This window comes from Globicephala melas, chromosome 2, assembly GCF_963455315.2.
Source record: "Globicephala melas chromosome 2, mGloMel1.2, whole genome shotgun sequence".
In the NCBI taxonomy this organism is placed as follows: Eukaryota; Metazoa; Chordata; class Mammalia; order Artiodactyla; family Delphinidae; genus Globicephala; species Globicephala melas.
Window position 1 is genome coordinate 58,056,119 of NC_083315.2, and position 20,721 is coordinate 58,076,839.

Consider the following 20,721-nt stretch of genomic DNA (forward strand, 5'->3'; position numbering starts at 1 on the left):
CAGAGGGCACTCAAAACTCAGCTGGGCAATGGACAGGATGATGTCTAAGATTCTGTTCAGTTCTGGGGTGTTATAACAGGTGTGAATCTACTTCAAAAATTATAGTCTCCTACACAGACATGCACACCCCCCCCCCTATATTTTATATATACAGTAGAGGGAGAAAATAGCTTGTTTAATGCAGATCTAATTTGGAGCCCTGTTGAAGGGAATGAGGATGACTTAGTAGAGATATTAGAGCAAGAGAAAACTCAAGGTGGAAAAGATACATGTGTAAGCACTATAAGATAGTCTGGACATTTGGTTAGAGAAGAGGAAAAATATAGGAGAAATTAAATAGTGAGAATATTAGGTAGGGTGAGGCTGGCTGATTACTTGGGAGGATTTCCAAAGTACCTGGTCATTAGTTTCAGTTGAATTCAAAGAGGAACTTTTGAGAAGGAAACCTTTCTGGGAAGAGAAGTGATAGATGATGAAAACAGAGAGACATTCTTGTTGTTGGAGATCAACAACCTAGAACACGCTTGAGAAAGAAGAAGACCAAGAGGACACCAATGAGAATGGAAGGTAAAGGGTGAGGCCCCTAAGAAGAAACTGTGGTCTCTGGCAGAGGTCTGGGAGGAGGACCAAGAAAGTGGAAGATAAAGACAGTCTGGGGACAACCAAAGGTGAATGGAGAAAGGGCAGGGAGGAGTCCAAAAGGTGAGAATACGGCAGCTCTGGATGACTGACAACAGTATATGGTCCTAGATCTTGGAACTACAGACTAGGACTGTTGTCCAAGAATGCTTCTCAGATGGGACTTTTCTGACCTCTCTATCTTCAGTTTTCTCATTATCACTGTAAAACACAAAAGGGCCCTGTGCTGATTTTGGCTAGTTCAGCTGATATTTTGGGCTTCTCTTATCTTTAGTATTTGGCAGTTAGGCTGAAGGAGCTCTGCCAGAGGCTCTGCTGTGTTGCCAAATGAAAGCAATTACTTCTTCTGGGTGAGTAACTGGGAGGAAAAAACTGTCATATCTGGGCTGCGTGATGCAGTACCCTCCTAATTAATCTTTCCTGCTTCCACTCTTGCCCCTATAATCCATTCTACACAGAGTAAAAATCCATTACTTTTTAAGTAATCAGATCATGCTGCTCTCCTGCTTAAAATCCTCCAGTGGCTTCCTATCACACTTAGAATAAAACCCAAACTTCCACTCTCTCTGTCCTGATCTCTTGGCCCTTCGTCTCCTAGCACTTTCTTGCTCATCACATTCCAGCACACTGCCTTCTATGTTTCTGGTACACACCCACTTCAGATATTTGGTAGTCATCAACTTCCTATTCTGCTCAACTAGAATACTCTTCCCTCCGATCTTTACAGAGTTGGCTCCTTCTTAGCTCAGTGTCATCTTCCCAGAGAGGCCTTCCCTGACCACTCACCCAAATCACTCTGCTATATTACCCTGCTTTATTTTCTCATATCACTATCACTAGCTAAAATTATCTTATTCATTTACTGGTTTATCATCTTTTTCTCCTGTTAGACTGTGAGCTCCACAGAGTGAGTATTTTGTTCACCACTGGATCCCTAATACCTCGACAAGTGTCTGGCACATATCAAGTGCTCAGTAAACAGTAATAAAGATTTGCTAAAGCAATGGAAGGAAGAGAGAGAGAACTGGTCTCAGAAAGGTATGCCAAAGGCACGAAGGCCTTGGACGTCTCCTTCTTACCTTAGGGGAGGAAGAACGTGAGACACAGGCACCTCTTCTTCCTATGCTAAGAGTAAGCCCAGGAAATGGGGCCCTGGCATAGGTCGATGGTGCACACCAGTATTTGCTAATGCTGCCAGTCATAGCTACTTACCGACTTCTTATTTTGTTTATAGCCTGATGCTAGGTGCCTGAAGGGGAGCTGCTAGGATATTTAGTCTCTCTCCTTAGGGAAACCTTTTCATTTGAAGACACAAAACATATACACAGGACAAAGGAACTAGTGAATTAGAAGTAGACAAATATCAAGTCATAGGTATAAATAACAGGAGCCACCTCATATTTCTGTGGCAAGCATCTTTTTGATTTAATTGCATAGGACTGGATTGGATTCTGAAAGACAGAAGTCAAAGATAATAAAAGTCTGAGGTCTTAAAATCTGTTCATATTACTACAGTCATGAGCAGAGTAAGGTAATCAGGAGGAAAAGCCAACTTTGGATGAAAGCCAATGAGCTTAGAATCTGACATATTAAATATAAGTTCCTGGTAGAAACTGCCAGTAGGAATTCCAAGAGGAAATGTCTACCAGGGGCTTGTTTATGAATATGGTTTATGCCTTAACTTCACTTGCTTCTGGCTTCATTTACTTTTCCTTACCTATTTTCTTTTATTCTAATTTTTTCATCTATTTTTTAAAAATAAGAAGACATATATACTTCTATAAGCCATCTCAAATCTTTTTGGAACAGGGTGGGGTGTAATAAATATATATAAAAAAGCACCTTGGGCAGAAGGTTAGGGTGACAGACATGTTAGCCCCCATTTGCCCCTATCCTGACCAACTCTGTGAAGAAGAATTGTCAAATTCATGTTTATAATGTGAGGAAACAGGCACTGAGAAGCTAAAGAATCTGTCACTGGTCACAGAGCTAGGAGAGCAGGAACTGCATTCACATTTTTCTGACTCCCAAACCTGGGCTCTTCAATACAACAGTACAAAAGGATTTTCCTCTTGAGATCCTGACCCCCAAAGTCCTAGAGCCAGTGGGAGTTCAACTGCAAGTGTACACCAGATATATTCTGCTATCCTAAGTGTGGTGAGCCTGCATACGTATTGGCAGACTACCTTCATCACACCCTCTCCCCTCTGGGAGTAGTAAATCAGCGAAGCCTGCCCCTAAATGCTGGCCCTGTGGGCTAAGGCCCAGGCAGCTCCCTTTCTCTGGCATAGTGCCTAGCACACAGTAGACACACAGTTTGAATTGCAGCAATGAAGCGATCATCTTTCTGTCCCTACAAGTCAACTACGACTTTATTACCAGCTGGGATAGATCTTTCAGAAATCTCTGTACTAGCATTTGCCCAATTGTGAATATAGAGACAGCCCAGAGGTTCCTGTTCCTGTATTCTTCTCACTTTCCAGACCTGAAGGATTCGGACAATCACTCTTCCTTATCAGTCTAGAGGCTGTTATGCTCCCTTGGACAGTGTGAGGATTGCTGGGAGATAACTCATGAGGAGCCCTTAGCCTGGGGCACATAAACAGTGTTCAACAAATGTTATTTCCTTTAGTTACACTTGTTTAGTCTTATGTTCACTTCATTCTCCATCTCCCAACACCAGCAAGCCTTTTGTCTGAGGACAGTGGCTAAAGATGCCAAGAGAAATGATAATACCAAGTATGAGACTGCAGAGAGGAAAGAATACAGATGAGAACAGGATACTGGGAACACATTTATCTCTAGGGTAGGTTGGAACGTGGAAGACTCTATTTTTCAAACATAAACATAGCAATATTTCTGGTACAATACGCTCTTCCAGAACCTTTATATTGCCCATGAAGAGATGGGAGTCTACTTCTCCTCCCTTTGAAGCTGAATGGGACTCTGTGGCTGCCTTGCTGAACAGAATTCAGTGGAGGGGATGCTGCATGACTCCTGAGGCTAGGTCATAAAAGGTGACATGGTTTTCACCTAGCTCTCTCACTTGTCAGGATGCTCCTCCTTTGAACCTCCACCATGCTGTGCAGCCCAAATTAGCCTGTGCAGAGGGACCGCATGGAAAGGTCCCTAACAAACAGGTAGCATGAACTACAGTCATGTGTGAACAAGCACACAGATGATTCCAACCTCCAGCCTTCAAGTCTTCCAACTGAGGCCTAGAGACTGTGGAACAAAGATGAGCCATTCTCCCTGTATCTTGATAGAATTCCTGACATACAGAATCTGTGAGATTAATAGATTGTCATTTTATGCCACTAAGTTTTGGGGTAATTTGTTACACAACCACAGTAACTGGAACAAGAATGAAAGCAAAGGAGAATATGTGGTTTGGTGAGACGGGAGAAGTGTAGGGAGAAGAGTGGGGTTAGAATAATCTATATGTTGCCAAGGAGCAAATAGGACTAGTACTAGTAGGTAGTATTAGGGAGACGGATTACAGCTTGGTATAAGGAGAGGCTTTTAAAGCATTAAAACTGATCAATGAAAAAAAAAAAACTGATCAATGATAGAACAGGCTCCCCTGGTAAATAATAAGTTCCCTGTCAATGAAGATACTCAAATGTAAACTGAAAGAAGTTATTGAAGAGCTACAAATCTGAACAGAAGACTGGATTAAGGTGACTTTAAGGTTCCTTCCAGTCAATGGAACGTGACAGCACATTAGATCTGGGGTACAAGGAAGACGGATGAGAGAGAGATGACATCTGAAGCCTGATGCCCGAGAGACCAGTGATACCATACATAAAAAGAGAGACTATGAGAGGATTTAAAAAGATTCTTCGGGCTTCCCTGGTGGCACAGTGGTTGACAGTCCGCCTGCCGATGCAGGGGACACGGGTTCGTGCCCCGGTCCGGGAGGATCCCACATGCCGCGGAGCCGCTGGGCCCGTGAGCCATGGCCGCTGAGCCTGCGCGTCCGGAGCCCGTGCTCCGCAGTGGGAGAGGTCACAACAGTGAGAGGCCCGCGTACCGCAAAAAAAAAAAAAAAAAAAAAAAAAAAAGATTCTTCTTTTCCATTCCTTTTGCCTCTTGCCCAGATGCTGTTAATGGTCTTTCCCACTTTCTACAGCCTCTCTCATACACTTTCACATGATAACTCCCAAATATGGTTTTTAGCATGTCATTGCCCTGATCAAAGGCTTTTAACGACACCACTGCCACCACCACATTCAGCAGATTGTTTTATATATCACACAGTATTTTTATATTTATTACCTCATTTGAACATCATAACAGTCTGGTAGGCACTAAAATCACCAATACATACATCTCAAAATCCAGCCAAATTAAGTACTCTGTTCATTCTTCATGTTTTTTTCTGCTTTGATGTCTTTGCGTATGCTATTTTCTTTGTCTATGTTTTTCTCAACTCTAAATGTTCCAACTCTTTTTATCTTCCAAGGCCTAGATTAAATTTTAGTTGCTCTAGAAAACAGCTAATTCCTACAACTAAGAGTGATCTCTCCCTCCTCTGAAGTCCATCAATGATGATGTGATAATCCAATATTTATTAAGCATTTACTATGTGCCAGGCAGCATGCTAAGTGCTTTTTGTGTGTTATCTTCTATCCTCTGTAACACTCTCTGCCTTATACCATGGATATTTGTATATACCTCTTCTTTACTAGCTTACAAGGTCCTTGAGGACTCAATCAACATCTTAGTCATTTTTGTTTTCTCCCAAGCCTAGCACAGGGCCTGGCACAGAGCAAGCACTGTATAAATATTTGTCTAATGAATGAATGAATAATTCAGGCAGGCAGAGTTAAAGTTTACCTTTGCTTGAACAAATGGTTTTCAAGCACCCTTAAACACTTGAGAAGCACTCATTTATATCCACATAATTAATGGGCTAAATTACAAATCATTCTTATCTTTTTTTTTTTTTTTTTTGCGGTATGCGGGCCTCTCACTGCTGTGGCCTCTCCCGCTGTGGAGCACAGGCTCCGGACGCTCAGGCTCAGCAGCCATGGCTCACGGGCCCAGCCGCTCCGCGGCATGTGGGATCTTCCCGGACCAGGGCATGAACCCGTGCCCCCTGCATCGGAAGGCGGACTCTCAATCACTGCGCCACCAGGGAAGCCCCCATTCTTATCTTTTTGTGACACAGGTTTCCAGAGACCTTGGCTAGAACTCATTTTGTTAGTGTAGTTTACAGATGCGAAAATAAAAACCACAAATACACATAGTAACAAATTTCTTTTTGTGTAAAAATATTCTAGCATTCACAATAGTGTTTTCCAACCAGTCAGAATTAACTAAGTTTTACAAGCTCCTGTTTTTCTTCTGTGCAGTCACAAGGACTGTAAACTCTTTCACTTTGGATCCACTACTTCTTGGCACTCTTGCTATAGTACTTTGCACAGTTATGCATCTAGAAATGATTGCTGATTAACTGAAAGGTTTTGTGTTGGTTACAATTTATAATCACTCATTACTGTTCGGATCCTATTAGTTTGGCTACGGAGCCAGCACCTTAAGGGGGACTTGAGCCTTAGCCAATTACGGCAGTTGAGTCACTGCCCTGAGATTTGAAAACTATCCTTTTTTCCTTATTTCTTGCAGGCCCAAGAATGGAAAACTGGTAACAGTTAAGGCCCAACAGTCATTTCTGAAAGTCCTATTACAGATTGTTGAATTTTGTTGAAGTGATTAAGAATTATAGCTTGTGAACAATTCGCATATTAAAATTGTAGAGTAATCCTAATATAAAAATCAATCCTTTCACCAGAAGATCACAATTTCGATTTTTACTTAAAGAAATGCAAGTTTACTGTTCAAAACCAAGGCTGGTACAAAAATCATGTGAGTACTTTTCTCCCCCATGCTGAAGCAGAGATTAACAGTGTAAATACTGACACCCAAATTGTCTTTCAGAAAACCTAGGTAAAAATTAGAAGATTAAGGGCACAATAGCAGGGCAGTGCAAAGGCAGACCTGCTATAATCACCATCACAAAGGCCGGCCACCGGCAGACTGCAAAGTGTTTACTCAAAGCCCTGTGCTATCAATTAGTGTACATAATTATCTCAGGGTCTGCCAGTTCACAAGAGGCAGTTTTTGAAGGTCTCTCTGGGCCCCCTTTGTCTTTTACTCCTGTTGGTCACAGAAGGGCTTTGAGGACAAGCCTTCCTCGGCGCTCAGGCTCTGGCTGGCTTCCCTTGGCAGCCCCAACAGGAATTATGTGAATTCCTCTAGTATAACAACCACCAAGCTACCTTTCTCCCCACACACGGCTTTGACCTTGTGCTGAGACTATTTAACACATGCAACAAAGTGCTTTCAACAGGTCATTATAGTTTAAAAATATAATTTCCACAAAGAAATGGGAAGTATTGTAGCACAAAATGGGCTGTAAATATTAGAGGTAAACAAATCAGAAGATGTAGGAAAAACTCCCTGTATTCCTGTAGCTTGGCAGTATTCAGGAAATACTGGAAGATTGAAGGATGAGAGGAAGAACACCAGACAGGGGTCATTCTTCTTGTCTCTCAGAGAAGCAGCTTACACTGATACTGCTAAGAATTTCCTAGGTAAATTAAGCCAGGAAACCACCCGAACCTGCTTTTGCAGCAAGGCCTACCAATAGAAATTTGCAGAGTAACTGACGTTGGAGAAGGAAATTATATTGGGTAAAAAATAGATGAAGAATTCTTAAAAACCACTAAGGGTTAATCATTGATTTATTTAAAATCCAGTTGTATATGTACATAGAAATAATTATACTTCATTTTATGAGTGTGTGTATATACGTATAGAATAAGGTTTTATATATAAACTTCATACATACACACTCACACTTTGGTCTGCCTGGATAATCCTTGGGCATGTCTAGAATCATGGAAAACCACATATATCCCCTAATTTGGAGACTACACCATCTACCACTCAAAAATTTCAAGTCAGAAACTTGGGAGTCATTGCAGACTCCTCACTTCCTTTTACACCCCATACTATCAGCTCTATGCCATTTCCCTTACATTTATTCTGTGTCCTCAATGTATCTGCTCCTCTCTATTTCTACTGTCTCCACAGCCCTCAACATTTCAAGAGCCTTTTTACTATTCCTTCTGCCTCTAGGCTCATGCCATTCCAGTCATTTCTATAGTTTTCAGGAGTGATCATCCTATCACAGAAATTTGAACATGTACGGAGTGCACTGAATACCTCATCTCCTGCCACTCTTCACAGTCACCCTATTGTAAACTACATCAAACTGAACATGAGACAATGTCTTATATATCCATAACTCTTGGTTTGGGTTGCCCCCAAAGCAGTCCCTGAAACAAAGATATGGGTGTTAGTAGTTTATCTGTGAGGAAGTAGAGAAGGAAAAGAGGGTAGGGAGAAAAGCTAATCAAGTAAGTGTTAATGAACAGGTTACCACTGGGTCCCTTTGAGAAACCGTACAGAACATACCTCAGGATCGTCCCACTGAGGGTTAGCGGAGCTGGGATATTACCCACCAATGTATTGTTGGAGAGTCACTCCTGGGGGTGTTAACTCCCTGGCACTTCTAGCGAACAGCTACTTGTTCAGTGAATATCCTCAGGCAGAGAAATACAGGAAGCCACTTGTAGGTGACCTGATAGGCCACAGGCACCAATAACATCTACTATATCATGCAGTGCCCATATTATGCCCTTTCTCCCGAATGAATTCTTTACTCCACTTGTCTTCCTGGATCCTTTAAGATTTAGGCCATTGAAGCCCTTCTTGACCTCCTTTGGAAGTGCTTTACTTCCTTCTCTGGGCACATTCTCTTCTGTTGCAGCTATTATGTTGTAGCTATTAATTTGCAAGTCTGACTCCACACCAGACTCTGGGCTCCCTGAGGGCAGTAACCTTAGTACTTAGCTTGGTGTCTGGCCCAAGGCAGATGTTCAGTCAATGTCTACTAGACAAGGACATGACTGTGGGTGTTAAAGAGAAGAGGATCCTGTTTTCCACATATGTAATTGAGAAACTTTTCAAAGAAACAAAACGTATGCTACCATATTTTGAATAATATAAAGTCAAGTGTGTAGGAGGGAACACCAAGGGAGGAATCTTGGGTCCTAATTCAAGTTAGTTTGGCTCAGTTGCTTTCCCTATAAAAATGAGTGACTATTAATGACCTTTAAACTTCTTTCAAGTTCCACAGATTTCAAGTGACTGAATCCATGTGTAAGTGAAAGCTGAAGCCCACAAACTTTACAACAACCACATATGGAAATGTTTATGTGTGATATTCATCTGTATTCAAGGAAAGAGTATAGGTGACAAAGACTTGAGACGCTGGCAGGTTTATAATGGTGTGTATACAAAAGAGTGAGTGTTGGAAGGGTCTCCTGGGTGAGAGGATACCTCCCAGGGAGTGGCCTGGCTACTGCACAGGAGCTAGCTGGGCAGCATGGCAGCCTCCAAGCTGGCAAGTGCCAGGGCCCTGGATGGAGCCCTGTCACTGCTGCCAGCCTCTGGGCAGTGTGGGACCACCCGAGCTTACTTAGGTCACAGACCTACACATAGCCACTTCCTGAGTTCTCATCAAATCCCTGGAAGGTAGGCTCTGGCTACATTTCTAGAGGGAACAGACTAAGTGGAACACTGACTACAGGTCGTGCTTGGCTTCCTTGATACTCAGACAGTCTTAATCTTCCTAGAAATGTGACTCAGGGTAGAGGGACTAGGCAAGAATAAGGAAGAATAGGTGGGTGTCGGGGTCCTATGCATAACAGACTAACAAATGTTGAGGAAGTTCATTTCAGGAAACAAATTCTCTTTTAAAATATTCTGAATATAGACATTAGCATTGTGTGTACATTGAATACGGCTGGATAAGATTTCTTTAAGTACCTAGACTTTATTAGTTTCAAATCATTAGTTTTCTTCTTGACAAATCCCTGAGATATATATATTTGTATGCAGTGTTGTTTAGAATTTAATTGTAAGAAAATTGTTTTACTGAACATCCTTAATATGCCTGAGGGATAGGTCATATTTCTATCGGAAACACTGAGTCACTATTGCAAATGATTTTTACTTGGTAGGAGGGGAGAGAAAAGAACACGAGGCGGTTTACTCTGTCTCTCTTAGAGAATTACTGTTTTTGAGGACAGTCCACAGGGTGGGGTGAGGGGGTTTACAGAGCCAAGCAGGCCAGTCGTAGTCCCTGGCACACTGGCTAAAATGATGCCCATGGGTCATGTGTGACGTCAGGAGGCTACTGTTTTTGGATGGCTCCTTTCTCTTATTCATGGAGATACCTTGGAAGGACAAAGGGGAAAATAAAGAACTTAGGAGGCGATAATTGAAAGCATGTGACGGTCAGGGCACTGTGAAGCTGTGCCGTGTTGCGCTGAAGGCCTGACTTGATTTGGTCTAGGCTTTGTCGCTGACTTGCTGACTCAAGGAGAATCACCTGATTCCTCTGGATCTCAGCAGAAGAGGAACTGGATGACTTCTAAGGTCTCTTGTAGAAATTATAGTTAAGTTTATGACACCAACAAGAAAAAAAGGCTCTGACAGGAGCATGTAGCCAGGGAAAATGAGACATATTAGACAAGTCTCAATATGGGAAGCCAATAAGGACAGAGGTAGCACAAAGAGGAAAAGAGCCCAGGATGACCATGTACATCCCTATGAAATGACTCCAAAATGAGCAAAATCCAAGAGATGTTTCAAAAGTTGACTCCAGACTGACATCAAGTAGAGGCCTTACCTTCCGGTGACAGCAAAGCACAGCGTGCACATTCCGTGTAAGAGCCCTGCGGCATGCTGCAGAAATGTGGCTGTTTTGGGATTCTCATCCACTGGGCCTTGCACCGAGAGGAAGCAGCCACAAAGCTTGTCGATCAGACCAATGTTCACCACGTAGCTAGATGTGGGGAGAAATGTGTGTTAGCAATCTGCATAGTCTGGCAACATCTTCACCTTCAAAGATAAATCTTAACAAACACAGGCTTAGACCCTTCAAGCAAGCAAACACAACACACATACGTTTGGGTACAGCATCTTAAATAACAATTTCCTAAGATTTAGTCCTGAATAATCAGCTATTTCTGTAAATGGTTCTCTTTTCTCTTTTGGTTATTCTGATGCTATTTTTTCAGGAAAGTGATCATCTGATCATTCTCACCGGTCTAGAGAGTCTGACAATAATTGAAATGATTTATAATGATCTCTATCCTCTTGAAAAGCAGTACTTCCTAAAGTACTAAGAAGCTAAATTCACCAGAATTCAGGGATTCAGAAAATAAGATAATGCTACCCAGACACTCCTGTTACAACCTAAACTTCTAATGCCACTTTAGATTCTCTACTTTTTTTTTAAACCCTATCACCATTAGAAGTATAACAGTGAGAATCTAATTGCTCTCTGTTATGAAAAGCAGCAGTCCTGAGAGTTGACAGTAACACTTATGAAGTCATTTTCATCTTTTCAGTCTATTAAACAGTTTTCCAGAGTCGTTTATTAACCTGGACCAACAACAGTAGTTCTTTTATTAGTCTACAAAGCAGAAATAATTGAAAATATCTGAAGACTATAAATGACCTTGTAGATAAATCAGCCTTAGCTTAGACATTTTATACCAATTCACTGCTACTGCATTTACATGCATGAAAAGCGCAGGACTCTGAATACAGCAGTTCTGGAAATCAACACATACAAACTTTCAGCAACATGTGCAAAGGAATTGATGCTTCTGCTTGTAAGTGCACTAAAATCCCTATCACTATTCATTTACTAATACAGTTTTTTGTAAAAGGAAGGAAAGCTGATGAATAATTCATGTTTGGAGCCTCTTCTAAGTTTACTATTTAAAAGGTATAAAATAATGTTCCCTTTCTCCTTTTACATTTGGAAATGCATTTATCTGGTTACTGAGCATGGTGGCCTGTTAGGAACCAGGCCACACAGCAGGAGGTGAGCGGCCAGTGAGCTAGCAAAGCTTTATCTTTATTTTATTTATTTTTTTACATCTTTATTGGAGTATAATTGCTTTACAATGGTGTGTTAGTTTCTGCTTTATAACAAAGTGTATCAGCTATACGTATACATATATCCCCATATCCCCTCCCTCTTGCGTCTCCCTCCCACCCTCCCTATCCCCCCGCTCTAGGTGGTCACAAAGCACCGAGCTGATCTCCCTGAGCTATGCAGCTGCTTCCCACTAGCTATCTATTTTACGTTTGGTAGTGTATATATGTCCATGCCACTCTCTCACTTTGTCACAGCTTTATCTTTATTTACAGCTGCTACCCATCGCTCGTATTACCGCCTGAGCTCCACCTCCTGTCAGATCAGCGGCGACATTAGATTCTCATAGGAGTGCGAACCCTACTGTGAACTGCGCATGCGAGGGATCTAGGTTGCACACTCCTTATGAGAATCTAATGCGTGATGATCTGGAGCTGAAGAAGTACTAGATGCTAGTGCTGGGGAGTGGCTGCAAATACAGATTATCATTAGCAGAGAGGTTTGACTGCACAGAGACTATAATAAATTAATTGCCTGCAGACACATATCAAAACCCTATCAGTGAGTGGCAAGTGAAAACAAGCTCAGGGCTCCCACAAATGCTGCATTATGGTGAGCGGTATAATTACTTCATTATATATTACAATGTAATAATAATAGAAATAAAGTGCACAATAAATGTAATGCGCTTGAATCATCCCAAAACCGCCCCCTCCCAAGTCCGTGGAAAAACTGTCTTCCATAAAACCGGTCCCTGGTGCCAAAAAGGTTGGGGACCACTATCCTACAGTTTTAAAATTGGGAAGTATGAAATGATGACCACTAACCCTATTATCTTATAATGAAGGAAAATGACATATTGACATACTGAACCCTAGCCCTGCAAGTTACTGGATGACCTTGGGCAAATTACCTTGCCCCTCTTAGTCTGTTTCCTTTATTAATGTAATAGAATGTTAGTATAAGGTTCTTGTAATAAGTGACTGATAAGCTAATACATGCAAAGAAGTTGATACATTTTATTGTTAGTTTTATTGTTACTAGTAGTATTTTAAATACTACTAGTATTTTAAATACTAGTACTACTAGTATTTTAAAAATAGATGCATGCAAACTTACTAATCATAAATACAATGAAAATGAAGACAACACAAAATACCATTTCACAAATATCAGATTGACAAAAATCAGTGAGTTAATATAAAACACTGATAAGGATATGAGGAAATGGAATTCCTATCCTTTACTGATGGAAAGTGAAATCTGTAAAATCACTTTGGAGAACAATTTGGTGTTACTTGGTAAAGTTGGACATGCATTTATCATAACATTCATAAATTCCTACTGTAGGCATATAAGCTTGAGAAACTCCCATATAGGTGCAAAAGAAGGTTTCTACAAGGATATTCATTGTATCATTGCTTGAAATAGTGAAAAAATAGAAACTATTGCCCTCAAATAGAAAATGGATGAACTGGGAATTTATTCATTTAATAGAATCTTTAGAGCAGTTAAAATAAATTTATCAGATTTATATGCATCAACATAGTGCTCAACCCCATGTTATGTGAACATAGAAACTGACAAAATAGTATGATAGCATTTATGTAAAATTTAAATAATACAAAAAATAGAAAGCAGAATATATCGTTTATGGATATTTATTATATATAAATATATACATATAAAATTTATATACACAAATATATTTATATATATTTGTATATATTTACATATATACATATATATTACACACATGTATATAAAAAATTTATAAAAATGCATAGGAACTATATACACACACTCCAACATAGTGATTTACATCTTGAGCGAGAGTAAGAGGAAAGGGATGGAGATGGGGAGTTAGCTGTATCTACAACATTTGGTTTCTTACCAATAAGAAAAAAGATCTAAGACAATATGGAAAAATGTTATTGGTTACTGAAAAATGTTGTCAAGTTGGTACACAGGTATTGATAATTTTGTTAGGTGTATGTTGATACACTTCATCATAAAATAATAGAAAACTTAAATATTTTAAAAGGCAATAATGACAAACAGAAAAAGCATTTGAAACGTGTAAGATGAAGGCCTAATGTATTTTTCCCCCATGTTTATTGAGATATAGCTGATATATACATCATGTAAGTTTAAGGTGTACAATGTGATGATTTGACATATGTATATACTGTAAAATGTTACTGTTTTCCAGTTTCACACCACTGGGATTGGAAAAGATACTTGATATAAGTTATGTGTTCTCGAATTGTTGAGACTTGTTTTGTGCCGTAACATAGGATTCATCTTAGCAATTGTTCCATGCGTATTTGAGAACAATATGTATTCTGCTGCTGTTGGATGGAGTGTTCTATATATGTCTGTTAGGTTCTTTTGGCCTATAGTGTTGTTGAAATCTGCTGTTTCCTTACTGATTCTCTGTCTGGAAGATCTATCTATTGTTGGGAGTGGGGTATTAAAGTCCCGACATATTATGGTATTGTTGTTTTGTTCTCCTTTTAGTTCTTTTAGTATCAGTTTTATATATCTAGGTGCTCCGACGTTGGGTGCATAAATATTTACCACACCACTGTCATATCCTTGGTGGACTGACCTCTCTATCATATAATGACCTTCTTTGTTTCTTTTAACCGTTTTTAGCTTAATATCTATTTTATCTGATATAAATATAGCTACTCCTGCTTTCTTTTGCTTACCATTTCCTTGAAATATCTTCCACCCCTTTGCTCTCAGTCTATGTGTGTCTTTAAAGCTAAAATGAGTCTCTTATAGGCATCATATTGTTGGATACTGTTTTTTTTTTATCCCTTCAGCCACTCTATGTCTTTTGATTGGAGAATTTAATCCATTTACACTTAACATATTGATAATTAGTGATTGGTAAGGACTTCGTATTGTCATTTCACTAATTATTTTCTGGCTTTTAGATCCTTTGATCCTTGCTTCCTCTCCTGCTGTTTTCTTTTGTGATTTGATGACTTCTTGTGGCAGTATGCTTTGACTTCTTTACACTATATGTATCTACTACAGGTTCGTATAGGCTTAAATAAAACATATATATTACATCCTATTTTAAGTTGATAAAAAGTTTGATAGCATACAGAAACTTTATACAATTGTCCCTCAGTATTTGTGGGGAATTGGTTCCAGGACCCGCTATAGATACCCAAATCCGCAGATGCTCAAGTCCCATCATTGGCCCTCCATACCCTCGGTTCTGCATCTACAGATTCAACCAACCACAGATTGTGTAGCATTGTAGTATTTATTGAAAAAAACCTGCATGTAAGTGGACCTGCACATTTTAAACCTGTGTTGTTCTAGAGTCAACTGTACTTTTATTTCTCCCTCCTCATATTTTAGGTTATTCGTGTTATAATTTATGTATTTTTATAGTGTTCATTCAATAACAAATTACTGTGGTCATGTTTATATCTATTATGTTTGATTTTTTTTTTTTTTTTGCGGTACGCGGGCCTCTCACTGTTGTGGCTTCTCCTGTTGTGGAGCACAGGCTCCGGACGCACAGGCTCAGTGGCCATGGCTCACAGGCCCAGCCGCTCTGCGGCACGTGGGATCTTCCCGGACCAGGGCCGAACCCGTGTCCCCTGCATCGGCAGGCAGACTCCCAACCACTGCGCCACCAGGGAAGCCCTATTATGTTTGATTTTTAACTTTCAAACTAGACTTGTAAGTGAATTATGCACCACCATTACAATACCAGAGGATCGAATTTTGACTATATGTTTACCATTACCAGTGAGTATTACACATCCATATGTTTTTTTCGTCTTTTTAAAAATTTATTTATTTTATTTTTGGCTGCATTGGGTCTTCGTTGCTGCATGTGGGATTTCTCTAGTTGCTGCGCGTGGGCCATCTCTGGTTGCGGCGAGCAGGCTTCTCATTGCAGTAGCTTCTCCTGTTGGGGAGCACGGGCTCTAGGTGCGCTGGCTTCAGTAGTTGTGGCTCTCAGGCTCAGTAGTTGTGGCTCACGGGCTCTAGAGCACAGGCTCAGTAGTTGTGGCTCACAGGCTTAGTTGCTCCACGGCATGTGGGATCTTCCCGGACCAGGGCTCGAACCCGTGTCCCCTGCACTGGCAGGCGGATTCTTAACCACTATGCCACCAGGGAAGCCCATCCATATGTTTTTATGTTATTACTTATCATCCTTTTCTTTAAAAAAAAAATTATTTATTTATTTGGCTGCGCTGGGTCTGAGTTGAGGCACGCGGGATCTTCATTGCCACGAGCGGGATCTTCATTGCGGCATGTGGGATCTTTAGTTGCAGCATGCGGGATCTTTAGTTGCGGCATGCAGGGCCTAGTTCCCTGACCAGGGATTGAATCCGGGGCCCCTGCATTGGCAGTGCAGAGTCTTAACCACTGGACCACCAGGGAAGTCCCTATCATCCTTTTCTTTAAACTTGAAGAATGCCCTTTAGTATTTCTTGTAAGGCAGGTCTAGTGGTGATGAACTTCTTCAGCTTTTGTTTGTTTGGCAGAGTCTTTATTTTTCCTTCATTCCTGAAGGACAACATTGTTGGGTACAGCATTCTTGGTTGACAGTTTTTTCCTTCAATATTCTGAAAGGCTGTGCCACAGGCTGGGCTTCTTGATTAGGTTGGCTGCTTGCTGTGCTCTGATGTTGAGCAAGGTCACTGGCTGGCCTCTCTGGCTGGGAGGGGCCTCCATTTATATCTCATAGTTGGGTGGGTAAAGAAACTGTCTCTGTGGTTGGGAGAGTCTTTGTCTGGGCTCCATTGTGGGGTGAGGATGCAGGCTATGCTCTGTAGTTGAGTGGGACAATAGCTGGGCTCTAAGACTGCCCAGGGTTACTGTTCAGTCTTCCTGGTTATGTGGGGTCAGAGGCTAAGCTCAACAGTTGGGTAGTTCTGTTGGCTTGGTTCCCTGCCTAAGAAGGGCTGTAGTTTGGGCTTTGCGGCTGCCTGGCTTCCCCAGCTGGCCTTCCTAGATGGTCAGAATAAAGGCGATGCTGAGCTAGAGGGCAAGGATGATACTTTGTTTTCCTTCCCAGGTTGTGTGGTAAAACAAGCTCTACAGCCAGTACAGTCTGGGGACTGGGGACCCTAATCAGCAGAACTGCCAACTGAGCTCCGTGGCCAGATGGGGTACAGGCTCAGTTCCACAGATGGGCAGAGCTGCTGCCTGGGATCTCTTCTTGGGCACCACTGCAAGCAGCAATACAGTCCACCAAGATCTGAGTGCTGACTGCTGTCAGCCCCTCCACACCTTTCTACTTGATCACCAGTGGTCAAGCTCTGCAGATTCCCCCAGCAATCCCGGTGAGGTGAGACCCAAGTGGAAGTGTCCCACAATGCTGGGAGAGCTGGATGTCCATTTGGGCTCCCTCTTCCCACTGGAGAAACCACAGGCTTGTGGGGGGATGGGGGCTCATGCAGTGTTGTGCTGGCCTGTGGGAGGGCTGTTGTGGTCAGAGTGTAGCTGCTCCTCTTACTCTTCTAATGTGGTACTTCTTGATCTCTGAGGTCTGGGGGGAGATGCTTCAGTCTCATCTACCTCCTGCATTCTGAGTTTTCACAATGGTTTCTTGTCTATGGATAGTTACTATCTGGCTTTCTTGTGAGGCCATCTGTTTGATGACAGAATCTGATCAAAAGTAATGAACTAAGACCTTGTAAACAGAGGATTATCACAGGGAATCAACACTGATCCTGACAAACAGGAGCATCATCTACAGCACTGGACTCCATTTCATAGTACAAGACGGTCGGCTGTTCTTTAGCACATTCCATCCGTATCTCAGCAAAGTTCTGGAAGCCAAGAAAATCCAAGATCAAGGTGCCAGCAGGGTTGGATTCTTCTGAGGCCTCTCTTTTTGGCTTCCAGATGGCTGCCCTCTTGCTATCTTTCGTATGGTTGCCCCTCTATGCATGTGCCTAATGATTTTAATACATGAAGAGCTTTTACAATTAAAAAAGTCAACACCTCCAATAGAAAAATGGGCAAAGTACATGAACAGGCAACTCACAAAATAATTAAAATGGCCAGTGAACATTAAAAAATGTTCAATGTAACTACTAATACAAAAAATGAAATATTTTCGCCTCTCAGTTTGGCTAGGACTCAGAAGAATGATGATATCCGACAGTGTCTAGGCTGAGGGTACAAGGACGTACTCATATGTAATCTTTATGTAGGACAATTTGGCAATATGGATCAAAATCCTTAATGCATATTCTTTGACCCCCCCCCAAATTATACTTCTCAATGTTTAATAGAAGACAATAATCAATTGTAGGGAAAGATGTTCTTTACAGTATTATCTGTAAGAGTAAAATACTGGAATAAACCTATGTAAGCAATAATAGATTACCTAAAGCAAATCATGGCTACATAATTAAATACTTGGAAAGCCAGTAAAAATTCATTTGCAAGTTTCTGTTGATTTGGAAAAAAGCACTTAAAAAAAAGTATGACCAAACAATGTGTATAAGTATTACAGTTTTTTTCATAAAATAACCACATATATATGTACCAAAACCAAAACAAAACCAATGATTATCTTTGGGTGGTGGGATTAAAGATAATTTTTGTGTATTCAACAAAATCCATTGTGCTTTTCTGTGTTTTTCAAATCGTTTTTCTCACTGAGCACATATTAATTTTATAATTAGGAAACAAGTTATTTTAAAAAGGAGAATGGGGAGAGAGGCAGAGGCAAGCTATCTGCTATTACAAGAGAGACTGCACTCTTAAAGAAGTAGCAATGGAGCAAAGGTAAATCTGAGATATTTACAAGGTAGAATCAATAGGTACTAAAGACTTAATTGGATGTTGGTTTGGTAAAGGATTGTGAAGAGTTTTTGACAATGCTCAGAATGCTGGCTTAAGTAACTGAATGGGATACTGGTGCTACAGATAAGGACAGAAGACACAGGAAAAGTATCTCCTTTGGGTGGAAAGATAAGGTGTCCAGTTTTGAACTTGTGGAGCCTGAGGTGCCTGTAGTACATCCTAGCAGCTAGGAAAGTGCTTGGCTAAAGTACAGTTTTATGACTTCTCCTTGAATAGATGCCTTATGTTTACTAATTTTTGATTCCAAAAGGCTGGTATCAGTGACTTGGACTATCTATTTGCCTCTAGGTTGCAAAGTTTGATTTCCCTGTTTTGAGAGACAGATATAAATTTCTAATTGAACATGATGAAAAGAATTGTGCTTCAGCAAAAGACCATGAATAGCCAAAGGAATCCTGTGAAAGAACAACAAAGCGGGAGGTATTACATTTCCTGATTTCAATCTATATTACAAAGCTACAACAATCCAAATAGTATGGTACTGGCATAAAAAGAGACATGTAGACCAATGGAACAGAATTGAGAGCCCAGAAATAAACCCATGCATATCTGGTCTATGAATATTTGACAAAGGAGCCAAGGATACTCACTGGGGAAAGGATACTCTCTTCAATAAACAGTGCTGGGAAAATCAGATAACTACATGCAGAAGAATGAAACTGGACCCCTATCTTATACCATTCCCAAAAAAAGAACTCAAAATGTATGAAAGATTTAAATGTAAGACCTGAAACCATGAAACTCCTAGAAGAAAGCATAGAGGAAAAAACTTGACATTGGTCTTGGCAATATTTTTTTGGATATGACACCAAAAGCACAAGCAACTGAAGCAAAATAAACAAGTGGGACTACTTCAAACTTAAAAACTTCTGCACATCAAAAGAAACAATCAAAAAAATGAAAAGGCGACCTGCAGAACAGGAGAAAATATTTGCAAACCATATACTGGATAAGGGGTTAATATTCGAAAAAATAAGGAACTCCTACAATTCAATGGTAGAACCACAAATAATCCAATTAAAAAATGGGCAAAGGACCTGAATAGACAGTTTTCCAAAGAACATATACAAATGGCCAATAGGTATAGGAAAAGATGTTCAACATCACTAATCACCAGGGATGTGCAAATTAAAACCACAACGAGATACCACCTCACACCTGTTACAATGGCTATTATCAAAAACAAAATCACAAAACTAAAAAGCCCCCCAAACCAAGAGACAACATTGGCAAGGATGTGGAGAGAAAAGTGAACCTTTGTACGCTGTTGGTGGGGAAAGTATATTTGTAAAGCCACTATGAAAAACAGTATGGCGGTTCTTCAAAAGATTAAAAACAGAACCACCATATGATCTATCAATTCCACTTCTGGGTATATATCTGAAGGAAGTGAATCATTATCTTGAAGAGATACTTGCATTCCCATGTTCACTGCAGCATTATCCAGAATAGCCAACACATGGAAACAAAGTGTCCATCAACAGATGAATGGATAAAGAAAAGTGGTAAATACACACACACACACACACACACACACACACAATGAAATATTATTCAGCCATAAAAAATAAGGAAATCCTGCAATTTGTGACAATATGGGTGGCCATATAAGGCATTATGCTAAGTGAAATAAGTCAGACAGTAAAGGATAAATCCTGTATGTTCTCACTTACATGTGGAAACTAAAAGAGCTGAACTCACAGAAACAGAGTAGAATGGTGGTTGCCAGAGGCTGGGGTGGAGGGTCGGGGAAAGGGGGAGATGTTGGTCAAAGGGTACAAACTTCCATTTATAAGATGAATAAGTTCTGGGGATGTAACGTACAACATGGTGACTAAAAATAACAATACTGTATTACATACTTGAAAGTTGCTAAGAGAGTGGCTCTTAAATGTTTCGAAACACACACACACGGTAATTATGTAAGTTGATGGGAAGTGTTAATGAACGTTACTGTGGCAATCATTTTGCAACATATATGTGTATCAAATCATCACGTTGTATAACTTAAACTTACACAATGTTATATGTCACCCATATCTCAGTAAAGCTGGGAAAAAACAGAATTGCAGAGCTTCAGGGTTGATGCATTTCCTGAGCAAATTTCAAACCAGTGTTTTTTTCAAATTGCAATCTGCTTCTACCCTACACACAATACTGCTTTCCTAGAACTATGCTAAACATTTGACACAGACAATATT

At 40.5% G+C, this 20,721-nt stretch overlaps 1 protein-coding gene and 1 non-coding gene across 3 annotated transcripts in view; both read right to left on the reverse strand.

Annotated features, from left to right (window-relative positions):
• Nucleotides 1–20,721, reverse strand: part of SCAPER (S-phase cyclin A associated protein in the ER) — a 493,827-nt gene that overhangs the window by 62,148 nt on the left and 410,958 nt on the right. For both annotated transcript variants that reach the window (XM_030874887.2, XM_030874885.2), the window contains exon 27: nt 10,403–10,558. In XM_030874887.2, the coding sequence (XP_030730747.1) occupies nt 10,403–10,558 (156 nt within the window). The remainder of the gene's footprint in view (nt 1–10,402; nt 10,559–20,721) is intronic.
• TRNAG-GCC (transfer RNA glycine (anticodon GCC)) lies at nt 16,009–16,081 on the reverse strand. Its single transcript has one exon. It is a non-coding gene; the product is annotated as a tRNA-Gly (tRNA).